The 14,213-nt window shown below is 27.0% G+C and overlaps 1 protein-coding gene across 1 annotated transcript in view; it reads right to left on the reverse strand.

The window, feature by feature from the left end:
* LOC101237456 (endothelin-converting enzyme homolog) overlaps positions 1-14,213 on the reverse strand; it is a 61,439-nt gene that overhangs the window by 9,377 nt on the left and 37,849 nt on the right. Inside the window, exons 8-9 of the mRNA XM_065799035.1 lie at positions 9,272-9,391; positions 4,115-4,245 (exon numbers count right to left, since the gene is read on the reverse strand). Of these exons, the coding sequence (XP_065655107.1) occupies positions 4,115-4,245; positions 9,272-9,391 (251 nt within the window). The remainder of the gene's footprint in view (positions 1-4,114; positions 4,246-9,271; positions 9,392-14,213) is intronic.

The following is a 14,213-nucleotide window of genomic DNA, read 5'->3' on the forward strand; positions in this document are numbered from 1 at the left end:
GTTAGGTTCTAGAGACTTTTAGTTAGTCTTCAACAATGTCATTAACTAAAGTAAGTCTAACATTTAATCTTATAATACAATATTTAATTTTTAAAAAGTGCTAAATAAGTGGTTCCAACTCTCCAACTATCCAACGATTAGTCTTCACTCTGTTATTAGTTTCTTTATATAAAAGTTTTGAGATTTTTAAATTATTTTTTACTAACTGCAGTACCAAAGTTATTCTTGAAGGCCTACACTCTTCTTCATTTCAAGTAACTTTAAGGGTACCACAAGGTATCTTGTGGTTCCTTTAAATCTTTGCTCCTATATTGTTACTTATCTACAATATCAATCTTCATGAAAATTTAACATCTAAATTGGTTCTATTTGTTGACGACTCAACTTTATAATCTTGTCTCAACGAAAAAACTTCACTTTTTGATTGCTTATTACAAGCAGCTGATTATTAATCTGATCTCTCTTCTGTAACAGCCTAAGGCTTGCTGTAGCTTATGGATTTAAATTCTGGACTTAAAACCTGCAATTTTTGTTAGACAACAAAACTCATTTATTTACTGCAAAAAAAAATATTGCAATAATGTTGGTATTCCTATATAATAATAATAGATTAATAATAAATAAGAATAACAACCTTTTTACTCTCAGACAAAGTCTAAAAGCACATTGTAAATGTAATGCAGTCGTGGTGTAGTGGTAGAATGCTCACGTCATAAGCCAGAGGTACCAGGTTCAATTCCCACCACATCCCTGGTAGTATCGCACTCAACTTTTTTCTCAGTGCAGCGGCCTTGATTGTTAAGGTTTGTGTTTTGGAGTTATATAGTTGAGAGAGAGTCATAACCACAATTAAGTAGCCTTCTTGTCTGTAGTGGCATTTTCAGCCTTGGAGAGGTGAATTAACATAAAAAATAAATAAATAATAAATTAGACCTGCTTTATCTGCCATTGTTGTAAGGTTGCATTTCTTTTTTCTACAAATACAATCATGGTCAATGATTGTATTTGTAGAAAACTATTAGCCATCTTCATGTTTTTCTTTTATATACAACCTAAAACTTTTCAAGCCTTCAGTTAACCATTTCCTAGTATTTTTACTTATTCTCTATTTTAAAATAATTCATAACTTAATAGCGGTTGCTTGCAATCTTGTTGGAAGTAAATTAGAGTTTGAAAATATATAAATATATGCCAGTATTTAATAAATAGTAAATGTAAGCATAAAATTATAATATATAAAGTATTATAAATTTTTTTCTAGCCCTGGCTATCAACCCCTGCTAAATCTTATAGTTAAGCCAGGACCAAGGTTGAAAAAAGTCTCATTTTTAGCCGGGCCTAAAAACAAGACTTTTTTCAAACCAAAATCCCATCCATATTTGGCAACAGTATTCCATACAAGGACAGATTTGAGATTTGTAGAAATAAATAATATAATGCAGAGTAAGAATGTAGCAAGCACGATAAAGAGATGCAAACTTAGCAGATGCTAATTTTGCAATGGATTTGATATATGGTTTCCAATAAAGATCGGAAGTAAAAGTTAATCCTAGAAGACAAAGGATAGATGACTCATTGAGTACATTACTGTTCATAAATATAGGAAGATCTAGATTGTTGTGATAACAATTATCTGAAAAAATTGGGTTTTATCTGAGTTAAAGTTCACCAGTCAGTGAGAACCCCATGCTGTAGCAGAAGTCAGACCCTTTTTAAGCTCAAATGCTTTCTCAAAGCAATCAAAGAGGGTGGCTTCTTATGAAGACAAGAATAAATGGTAGTATCATCAGCAAATAATGTCACCTTAGATGTGAGAATTTCTGGAAGATCGTTAATGTAAATTAAAAAAGTATAAGGCCATGAGTAGAACCTTAAAGAACCCTGAAGTTACAGGAAATGAAGACGAGTACTGCCAATCAAGGACAACTTTTATACTATACTATTGGTAAGGAAAGATTTAATAGTCTTAAAGATGTTATCTGATACATCATAAGAAGAATGCTTTTGGAGAAGACCAGAAGGCTAAACTTTACCAAAGGCTTGAGAAATGTCGAAGCAATAGCCTTAACTTCTCAACATCTATCTAATGCACAATAAAATCTATCAGTTATTAATGTTTACAAATCAGCAATAGAAAATTATTAGAGAAAGTAAATTATTAGATTCAAGATGAGAGATTAAGTGTTTGTTAATTAAAGACTCAAAAACCTTGCTTATGATAGGAAGAAGAAGGTATTAAGACGAGTCAGATCGCTCTACTATTTTAGAATTTTTGAAAATAAGAATAACAGATGCTGCTTTCCAGCAGGGTGGAAAACAAGACTCTGATAAGTACTTGTTAAATAGTTTTGAAAGTATAGACAATATAGCTAGTATGTTAGATTATAGACTATAGCAGGTATGTTGTCTGGACCACAAGCTGTGTAGAAGAGTCTAAGCAGTATATCACTTTAGATACAGAGGCTGGAGTGATACGAATGTCAAGCAATGGATCAACCTGTTTGTCAGCTATATCAGGTAAGATGTGATTATCAAATCAAGAGATGGAATTGATAAAAGTTCTTAGCAAACAATTATTTTCTTTAGGTGAGGTGACAAAATCTGAACCATGCAAGAGAGAAGGAATAACAGATTGGCATTTATTACAGATACTGTTAAAGATTCTCCAGAAGCCTGGAGAATCTACTGTTAAAGAATCTCCAGAAGCCTGGAGAATCTACTGTTAAAGAATCTCCAGAAGCCTGGAGAGCTCATTGTGGTATGCGGTATTGGTGTCATGGTAGAGCGCTATAATGCGGTAGTGGTGTAGTGGTAGAGCGCTCGCTTCATAAGCGAGAGGCTCTGAGTTTGATTCCCACCATGTCCCTGGTAGTACCGCGCTCAACTTGTTTCTCCACGCAGCGGCCTTGTTTTGTCAAGGTTCGTGTTTTAGAGTTATAGAGTTGAGAGAGGGTTATAGCCACAAGTAGCCTCCTCATCTGTAGTGGCCTTTTTGGCCTTGGAGAGGTGAAATACAAAAAAAAAAAAAAAGTAAACAGACGTCTGTTTTCTGGAGAATCGTTTTGCTGATAGATATGAAAGTAATGGTTACAATTGGAATTTGTAGCAGCACAATGAGAGGAAAACCATGAAGAAGAGTGAGACTTGACTTGGAATTGTCAAGAAGGAATAAAATATTCCATGCCAGCCTGAATTCAAGAAGTTACATAAGAAGTACATTTGTCAGAAGGAAAGACGAAAGATTTATACCTGAGAGCCATCACGAAGAAAATTACGGAAAGATTCCAGCCAACTTCAAGGTAGTTGTAAGAGGTAAGATGATAGGGGGATTCTGATGATGCTTTGATGACATTAATGTTTTTAATTAGAAATTTACTTTTATGACAGCACTTTGATGTAGGCTCATTTCGTTTATTGAATAAATTTAATGGCAATGTTATGATGTGGTTCTTTTCTGTTAAGCATAAGTTGCAAAATTCACAACCTAACTTTAAATGTCACAACAAATGTAGAACAAAACATTTTTGGTGATAATTGATAAATGATTCCTTAAAGGTCACAAATTTCACAAACCTAACAGGAACAATTAAAGGTTAGTTCCCCATCAAACATCAAAAGTATTATTACTCCTCATAATAAAAATATACAATCTAGTACTAATAAATGTACCAATCAATTATGCAATTGCTGACAAACACCTAATGCCCACTCAATGAAAAATGCCTTTAAAAAAACCTAATTCATATTTGAAGTCTAAAAGATCACCAAGTAAAATGATATTATTACATTGATTAGTAAATTGATATAGGTAATTTGATTAGTAAATTGATATAGGTAATTTGATTAGTAAATTGATATAGGTAATTTGAATGTTTAAACTTGCTAAATGTGCAGCTAAAATGCAGATGCACATGAAATTTTATTGTTAGTGTCATACTAAACTAGCTATCTTAAAAGGTGTTGCAAATCAGAGGTGCAACTTTCTTATTTTCAAATCCGGTTTTGCATTTTAATGGCACATTTAAAATTAAATTAAATATAAAGTAAATATCAAACAAAAAAACAAAAAGCAAAAAATCATTTGAAAACTTATAAAAATAATAAAAAAACTTACATTATATTTTTCCTCTGCAAATTTAGAATATTCATTTACAAAGCAATTAGATCTTTCTTTAAACTTTACAACAGATTCTTTACTCCACCAACTGTCATTGTGATAGTTACCATGAGCATCATATAATCGACCTAAATTGCAGAAATAAACAAGAAGCTAATCGATCTAATTTGCAGAATGCTAAATAAATAAAAACTTATCAACCTAAATTGCATTCAAGATGATTTGGATTTAATGATTTGGATTTAATGATTTAAGTATCTATTTACACTACATCATCTGTTAACATGTTTTAAAAAATCTCGACATAATTTCAAATAGAATTTAAAAAATCTCAACAATAATTCTAAATAGAATTTAAAAAATATCTCTATTAAATTTCTAAAACATTTTTATTTGCATTCGGAAATGTTCTCTATATTATTCTATATTTTGTTTAAAACCTTTGTTTAAAATTGATAAAAAGAAAAAAAGTATTAAAACTTATAGATGTTACAAAGAGAAGAAAAATGAAACTATTTTAAAAGTTTTAATGTTGAAGCTCAAAATCAGCTCAAAAATGCAAATTAACAAACTTTTAAAACTCTAAAATTCAGCAAGTTTTTAATTTGAATCAGAAAATATTTAATTAATCTCGAGAACATTTGTTTTTATCTTTTTTTCATATTTATTTTTGCTTTGATATTTATTTTTTTCATATTTATCTAATAGTCAAATTTGTTTGCAATAACTCAGCAAATTTCAACAAACCAATTTCAAGACAATAGTATGGGAAAAAACTTGTTAATGATATTATAACTAAAATTAAATTAAAACTACAAATTAAATAATAAATAATCATAAATAATAACAAATAAGAAATCATATGTTCATTTTACAGTATTGTGTAAACATGATGGTCATTAATGAAAAATTAACATACGAATAATTAATAATTTTTAAAATTAATAAAAAATAATGCATATAAATTAGAGGTGTACTGGAATAAAAATTTTAAATTCCGGCCAAAACCGGTATTGCCAGAATAGGTAATAAAAAAGTAATTTTTTGCCTTCAAGATTTCAGTGAAAGCCTGCACCTCAGCAGTGTGACTATATTTATAACCTATATTATATATATATATATATATATATATATATATATATATATATATATATATATATATATATATATATATATATATATATACATTGTGACTATATTTATAACCTATATTATATATATATATATATATATATATATATATATATATATATATATATATATATATATATATATATATATATATATATATATATATACATTGTGACTATATTTATAACCTATATTATATATATATATATATATATATATATATATATATATATATATATATATATATATATAAAACATATTTCATTAATTTGATTCTTGTTTCATTTAAATCTAATATGTTGTTTTTATTTGTTTCTTATAATTTTTTTATTGAAAGTTTTAACATATATTTATATTTAAAATTCATTCTTTGTTTTCTATTTTTCCATTTAGGTTAAAATTGAAATATTTACTGTATTAGGCATCCTATACTTTTTAATTGCTTAAAATTTAAGTAACATTTAAAATGAGACTATTCTCAGAAGCAGGTTACATTTTTGGTGAAAAAAGAGCTAGTTTGTTGCCCTGGATAGTAACTCTTTTTGCACCACAATATTCCTTTACTTCTAGAAATCTTTACATAATTGATTATTGCAAATAAAACTACATTGTAAACTTGTATTTTTTACCTAGGTTTACCTATAGTTCTTCATTGCCCTGTAGGACAAACTTTTTTTGATTTAATTTACACAGTCTGTGTCACATGAATTCCGACCTTAACAGAATTCTGGTACATCCCTAATATAAGCTGACGAAGAAATAAGTAGCATGTAGACAAATTAAGAAAAAAGCAAATTAAAAAGCAAATGAAAAATAAATGAAATTATAAATGAAACTAAAAATGAAAATCACATTTTCAGGTAGTACCATCCTCAACATGCTAAACAAAAAATAGCCTCCCTGATTATGAATGATGAAAAAACCCTCGGAATTCGGAAAAATGAAGTCAGCAATTTATTGGTGACATTAAACTGTTCAAGGTCAGCATCAGGTCAAAAAAAAATTTGATACAAAGGTTTTACCATCAAACACAGAAATGAGGTAGAGGATGAAGGGGCAGATACAGTAAAAAGGTACAACTTTGCTAAATGAAGAGTCTATTTCAAAAATTAGTTTTGGTTGATGGAACTAGAGATGATAGCTTATTTAAACAGAGAGCAATATAATATTTGTAGAAAAGAGAAAGAGAGAATTTTATCACAATCTTATCACAATGGGGTTGAGTTAACACAATGGCTCAACCTTGGCAGATAGAGCTGGTCCAAATGCATTTACAATACATTTTTGGACTTTGTCTAAAAGAGAAAGGGAATCGGTGAAGTGCCATTAGAAGAACCAGCCTTAATATGACAACAGTATTTCATAAAGGGATCTGTAAAGGATTTGTAGTGGTAGAGCATAGAAAAAAGGGGCAACATTAGCAGGTGCTAACTTTGCAATGGAATATATATATAGTTTCCATGAAAGATTAGTAGTGAAGGTAATACTCTTTGATTAGTAGATGAGTTAGTAGTGAACTCAAAAAGAAATGAAAATTATATTATATATTATGAAACCGTAGTGGTTAGTAGTGAACCCAAAAAGACTGGAATATTATCAATATTGTGATAATTGTTTGCAGTAATTAACTGTTTTGTTAGGGTAAAATTCACAACTTACTGTGACCATGCTATAACAGAATAGAGATAGGAGAGAATCAAGATCATTTTCCTATTCTAAGTAATTTAAAAATGAAAACTATTTGTCTAGAATGTAAGATTGTCAGTAAGATTAATATAGATGAGAAATAATACAGGACCAAGGATAAAACCTTGTGGTACCATAAAAGTTACTGGAAATGAAGAAAAGTGCTGACCTTCATCTTCAAAGGTTTTCTTTATATCTAGTAACTATTGGGGTGTTTGAATTAACTTTGTTAATGAAATTGTAAAAGATTTAAAACTTCTGATATAAAATACGAAATTTAGTAAATTGAGAATATTGAAACTTAGTATCAGACTTTTTACATGGATTCTTGAGAAATATTCTTGGGAAAAAGATAAATAAAATGATAAAAATTAGTAATATCTCCATATAAATCTGCCTGAAAAACAAGTCATAAAGTTAACTCCATCAGAGATTGAGAAAGACAAAGGTTTAGCTTTAGTGCAAGCAGTGTTAGTGGTGTTAGCAATATTGGCTAAGAGAGAAAAGGGAAAAGGCATAGTCAATATAGATCAGAAATAACATCAAAAAGAGTCAAATCTTGAGAAGGATAAAGAACAAAAACAACAGTGATAGAATGAAGGTGCTAAATGGAGGCACATAAAAGAATAATCAGAAAATTCAAACCTGATTTCATGACAAATAGGTGAATTGATAACTGAGAAGAATATGCCCAGGCCAAGTATAAGACTATTGAAGTCTTTACGAAATAAAAGGATGTATAAAATTCTCTTGTATTAGTTACCTCTTATTAACTTTTACAAGAGAATATATTTTTTGGAAGAAAAGTTACTTTGAAGGCTACAAATATTTGTAAATAACAGAATACAACGATTCTGTGATAATGATGGCATTTTTTTTATTTTTTATAATTCACCTCCTCAAGGCTGAGAAGGCCACTACAGATGAGGAGGCTACTTGTGGTTATAACCCTCTCTCAACTCTCTAACTCCGAAATACGAACCTTAACGAACAAGGCCACTGTGCGGAGAAACAAGTTGAGCGCAGTACTACCAGGGACGTGACGGGAATCGAACTCGGAACCTCTCGCTTATGAAGCGAGAGCAATATGCCATTATATTTGATTCACATTAATACATCTAATTTTATGTAAACTAATAACTTTTTATTGATTAAAGATACATTTTTATTCACTATATTTACTAAAAAAAAATTTGTTTAATACTTTAATTTACTGGTTTTAAAACTAGTATTTGTGAATGAGGTATTATCAGGTGGTATCAGATACATGTTTGGAGGGTGGTTCTGGACAACTTAATACATTTACACATTAAAAATGAGCAACTTTTTTATATAAATAATTATATATTTAACACAATACACAAACCCATAATAGTAATTTATTTAATTCCAATAAAAAAACTCTATGATTTAAAGTGTTTTTAAATTGTTTATTTTCATTAGTAAAAAGCTTATGTTAATATTTCTAAATGATGACATTTTCTAACATTTTTTCTTTTATGTTTTGTATATTATTAAGTTACACAATAACTATTTTTTTAATTTCTAACTCGATAGATAAATGTTTTTACTTTTAATAAAGTCTTTTGACACTTTGTTTTCTGTTAGTACATGTGTACAATCCATTTTTTCCTTTAGTGTCCAAGGCTCCCCAACTTTTCCCTATAACTATTATATAGTTTTTTGTTTATTCTATCAAAGTTTTTTCTAATTCATAGCATATTAACATTAACTATATCTAATTAAACTTTCGATTATTTACTTCATTAATTTTTTTTTTCTTTTGTTTACTCAATGCTTGTGATTTTTGTAAATACTTTCATAAAGGGCCGCTCCAAGCCGGCTTGGAGCGGCCCTTTATGAAATATGATTGTAATGAGTTTTTTGATATATAGCAAGTATTTAAGGTGGTGCCATAATAACTGGGGTCTGGGGATAGTTTGTCCTGTTTTCAGAGTGACCCTTCTCTTCTCCATTATTATTTAAATGATGTGATAATAAAAAATTAAAAGTGAAGATAAATTACTTTATTATTTTTATTACAACTTGTTTTGAAACAATAATTAATTATTCACATACTTCGACTAAATCAACTTTTAGTCAACTTTTAAAATGTTTTAGTCAATTTTATTTGACTTTAGAAATTACATTAGTTGATTTAGTCGACAGTTGAATTATTCAATAGTTGTAACATCACTACTTTATACACATCTATCTTTAAAACCTAAAAACTAAAAAAATATTTGAATAAAATGTGACAAGTAGTTTTTAAAATAAATCAATATAAATATAATATAGCTATGTGTAAAATAATAAAAAATAGAAGAAAAATATAACCATTGTTGTCAAACCCATGGGTAATTTCATGTCCAATTACACTTCCCATACCGCCAAAATTAACATACTTTGGATAATCATATTTGAAATATGGAGCTTGGAGAATACCGGCAGGAAATACTAAAAAAAAAGAATATTTGTATGTATATATATATATATATATATATATATATATATATATATATATATATATATATATATATATATATATATATATAAATTATTACTCATTTGTATCAAGAAAATTTACTAAACAAAAAATCTGAATTAATTTCTAAATGCAGTAATGCAGAAAACAAGTACCTTTTAAAAAATTATAAAAACAAATGACCAGACTAAAATTATCCTAATTCTAAAAGATTCTTTTCATGATTAATTTTTTAAATTTAATGTAGTTGATACAACGTCCTGGTTGCAAAATAACTGCAGTTATTACATTATTAATTAAAACAATTCCCAACTTCCTGTGAAATATTTTTTCTATAGTTTGAACTTTTTGATATTTAGACTTTATGATGAACCTACTGATGGTGAAATAAGTTGTTGAAGAGAAAATTAGATAAATGTTTTTACTAATTTATATATATATATATATATATATATATATATATATATATATATATATATATATATATATATATATATATATATATATATATATATATATATATATATCAGGGACGAACCTGTTTTAGTACCACTGGAGCAGTATGGCACCCAAAAATTATTTTTATTTTTTAATTTTATTATGCCTTTTTATTAAAACTAGAAAAAAAAATTTCAGTTTTGAATGCAGCAGTATATAAATAATTTTCAATTTATTTTAGCTAACTCATTTATTCTTCAGGTCAATAAAATGAATTAAAAAGAAGTTGCTTTTTTACGCAATGACACAACTGTCTTTTGGTTACTAACTGAACATTAGTTTTAAAAAAGTAAATGTTGTCACAAAACTTTATTTTAAAAATTTGTTGCCAAACTTTATAGCAATATAAAAAATTTGCTTTTCGAAAGATAGATTAATTTTAAAATATCCACTAGGAGTTAAATTAATTATTGTTTTTGGCAATTAAGAGTAAACTTTTGTGCTTTTGATAATAAATAAACAAAATTAAAAAATTTCATTCTTAATAAATATCGCGCAAATTTAATTTTTGAATGAATGAATTTTTGATCTTCAGCTAGCTATTTTAGTTTATGCGATAAAAACGAAAAAATGAAACAGAAACTTTTTCAGAAAGTTTTGTTTCTTTTCTATATTCTTTTTGACATTTAAAATAATACAAACAACGATTAAAATAACTTAATAAAAGTTTTATTAAGATCTGTTTAAAATAACCCATAGTAAATGTAACTTATTTAAAGTAATTTTTTTAATCGTACTTAATGATTAATGTATTTTTTTAAATATAATGTTTTTATTAATATATATGTTTTTTAATTAAAAAAAAGTAACATTTTTAAAATTATGTTTACCATAATTATCTCTTCTTTAAATATCTTTAATTCAAAAGGCGCTTTAAAATCACTTTAAAAATTATTAACCTTTAGTAAAAGTTAAATGAACAGATTTGCTAATATTTATATCAAAATTTTAAAATTAAAATAATAGTTAATACATTTATTAAATGCTCATGTTTTTTATTCGAAAAAGTTATACAAATACGTTATTCGAATACAAGACGTAAAACTATTTTGTTAATTTTAAAAATATTGCACAATTTAATATATGTAAATATATATGTAAATATATTATGTAATGTAAATATTGATTAAAAATTGTTTCAAGTATTTAAACATTTAATTACTATTTAAAACATTAATAACTACTAAAATTGAATTTACTAAAAAATATAGTTTATAAATGTTTAAAATACTTTGAACAGCTTTTAATAATTATTTACTAATAGCGTGGTATTTGCAATAAAAAGGTTTATTAAAGTCTTTAGTAAAATAGTTTCTTATCGTAACTAAAGTAACATTTGTCCACCGCTAAATTCATATATTTAAAAAAATACCTTCAAATCAACTCATTATCTTAGTAATAAAACTAAACAAAATAAACAAAATTGATTAAAATGATGATTGAAAAAATAATCCAAAAACACACACACACAGGGTGTTAGCCAGGAAAAATCGTATACAGCATTTTTGTGTTGAACTTATGTGTTGTCTGGTGAAAAAAACAAAAACAAAAAAACAATAAAACAGATGAGTCATAACTGGCACCCACAGTTTCCTAACTCAATTTATTTGAGCAAATTAAAGGTCCACATTAAGTACAAAAATTTGACATTTTTTATCTTTATAACGATTTTTTTTTTTTTGGTGTGTTTTATTCTTAACAGAAATAAATGATATTTTTATATTTTATTAAATTATTCAACTTGTGTTTTATTCTTAACAGAAATAAATGATATTTTTATATTTTATTAAATTATTCAACTTTTTTCATCCTCTCTTCTTTTTCATATTTTTTATTTCATATTTTTCATATTTAATGTCTCTTCTTTGTGTCATTAAGTACAGAGAAAACTGCACATTGAAATCTTCTTTGTATGATATAGTAGAGAAAAAACAAGAATGAACGATAGTTAGCAATTAAACTTTGAATGAATGAATTTGATACTTTGACCTTTTATAATTGTGTACATTGCTTTTAAATACATTTTTTAATAGTTTAAATGATTATTTTCTTCTTTTATGTTTATTTTCTTTTTTATAAATGTAAAAAAAATACTGAATAGTATTACATTTTTATGAAAGAATTTTTTTGATGGTTTAAATAAACCTTTTGTAACCTTTTAAATAGTTAAAAGAACTTTTTAATTGACAACTGTCAATAAAAGCATTATACATTGTATGGAAAGTTTTTAAATATTCAAGTTTTTAAATAAAAATTTTTAAAACTTAAAGTTTTAAAATACAGATAAAAAATTGTATGAACCTTTTTACATAGATATTCATATTTTTATTCATCTAATTTTTATTATTAAATTATTTTTATGAGTAAATTTTAAATAAATTTATAGAGATTTAAAATTGAATTAAATATGATATTTAAGACTTTAAAACATCGTCAGTGACAAGTAATAAAACTTATTTAAATTGATAGCTTGATAGCTAAGATACTTGATACAATATTATATAAACTAGATGTCTAACTTGCAGAATTTTATTGGACAAAAAATGAAGCTGCATTTTTTTTTTAAATAAATATAGTCTGCCATTTGTAAAAAGAGCAAAAGCTGAAGCCGATTCATGGAATAAAAGTTAAAAATGCAAGTTAAGAGCATCAAAAAATCCCAATAAGTTAAAGATAATTCAAAAACACGTTTCAATAATTATAAAATACTTATGAAAGTCTTTTTATGAGCCTAAGTTTATTAAAAAGTATTATAATTCATAAAAATGCTTTAAAAGTGCCAGTCATTTGAGTGCATCTATATGCACTTAAACGACTATATAGTCGTTTAAGTGCATATAGATGCACTCAAATGACTATAGAACTCTTTTTTTTCGAATAATGCGTGCATAGCATCACCTTCATTTTGGCTGTGGCCTACCACAAAAAACTTATGAAGTATTTCTTCAACATATTGCAAAATATATACTGTGTGAAGCAACAACGATGCTACAAATTTGTTTTTCTGTTGCCCCGCACAGTTATCTAAATACATAACAATTTTTTTTGCTGTCTGTGTTTTAAAAAATTCAAAGAGACATGTACCAATTTCATTGGCACCTCTCTTTCCCAATGCCTTATGCCACAAATAGCAATGGCCTTCTCTTCTTCCAATGTTAAATATAGTAAAATTGTAGCAATTCAGTCTTCTCTTATAAAAGAAACTACAGTCATCCCCAGATGGAAGTGGGATAACTGCATAAAATAGATAACTGCATAAAACCCATAAAATTCTACAGTCATCCCCAGATGAAGTGGGATAACTGCCTGTAAATCAAAGCAAATAATTTCTGTATTTCCATCTGCTGTATTTAAATCATTCTGTTTCTCAGTTCGACATAATTCTTTTTCATTGAAATGTCTTTGATAAGACACTTTCTGCAATATCTTTTCCTCCTCACTTAAATTTTTAAATGTTTCACATGTTTTACATAAGTCTTTTTTAGGAACAAAAAAACCTAAATTGAATTCTGTGTTGAATATCGTCTTGTAAATATTTTGTTTAGCATACTCCTTTCCTTCTTCAACACATTTAGTCTTATACATTCTGTACATGGCCGATATTGATAAACTTCCATCCAAATATTTTTGTGCACTTCTTGACCTAGTATAATGTGAAGGAACACACGGAAAAGATTTAATATGATCCCTTATATCATCCTTTTTATAATCAATCACTTTTACACCTCCATTTCCATGGTGACCTCTATCATCAACTTGTAGTACTCCTACATCATCCTTCTTTTTTGTAGTAGTAAAAATCATTTTGCTTGAAATATCGAGCGTGCACATAAAAAATGTTTTACATACTCTAATTCGTATATTATTTATTTCAAAATATTAAGCATTATTGTGAGTTCTTTTACTGCCAGGTGTACTCATTCTATACTTCGGTATAATATTCTCCATACACTGCAATATAAAATTTCTTTGCAAATTATTATCCCCCAATTTCCAAAAACTTCGATGAACATCTTGCCGACCGTTTTCAGAAATTTTTGTAGAAAATTTAATTCTACATGAATTCCCATATGGTGTTCCAACTTTTTTTGCATCAACAAGTTTTTTGGAGGTTCTACTTATGTATTGTTGTCTACTATTTCTTTTAATTTTAGAAATATTTTTTTTCCACGTTTCCGGCCTCCTCTTCCGTTTACGAGTTGGCTAAAATATAAAATTAAAACATTACAACTGTGTTATGGTTATATTAAAAAAATACTTAGTTATCAGAATATTACATTACCTCAATATTAGCAT

Source organism: Hydra vulgaris, chromosome 06 (assembly GCF_038396675.1).
Source record: "Hydra vulgaris chromosome 06, alternate assembly HydraT2T_AEP".
In the NCBI taxonomy this organism is placed as follows: Eukaryota; Metazoa; Cnidaria; class Hydrozoa; order Anthoathecata; family Hydridae; genus Hydra; species Hydra vulgaris.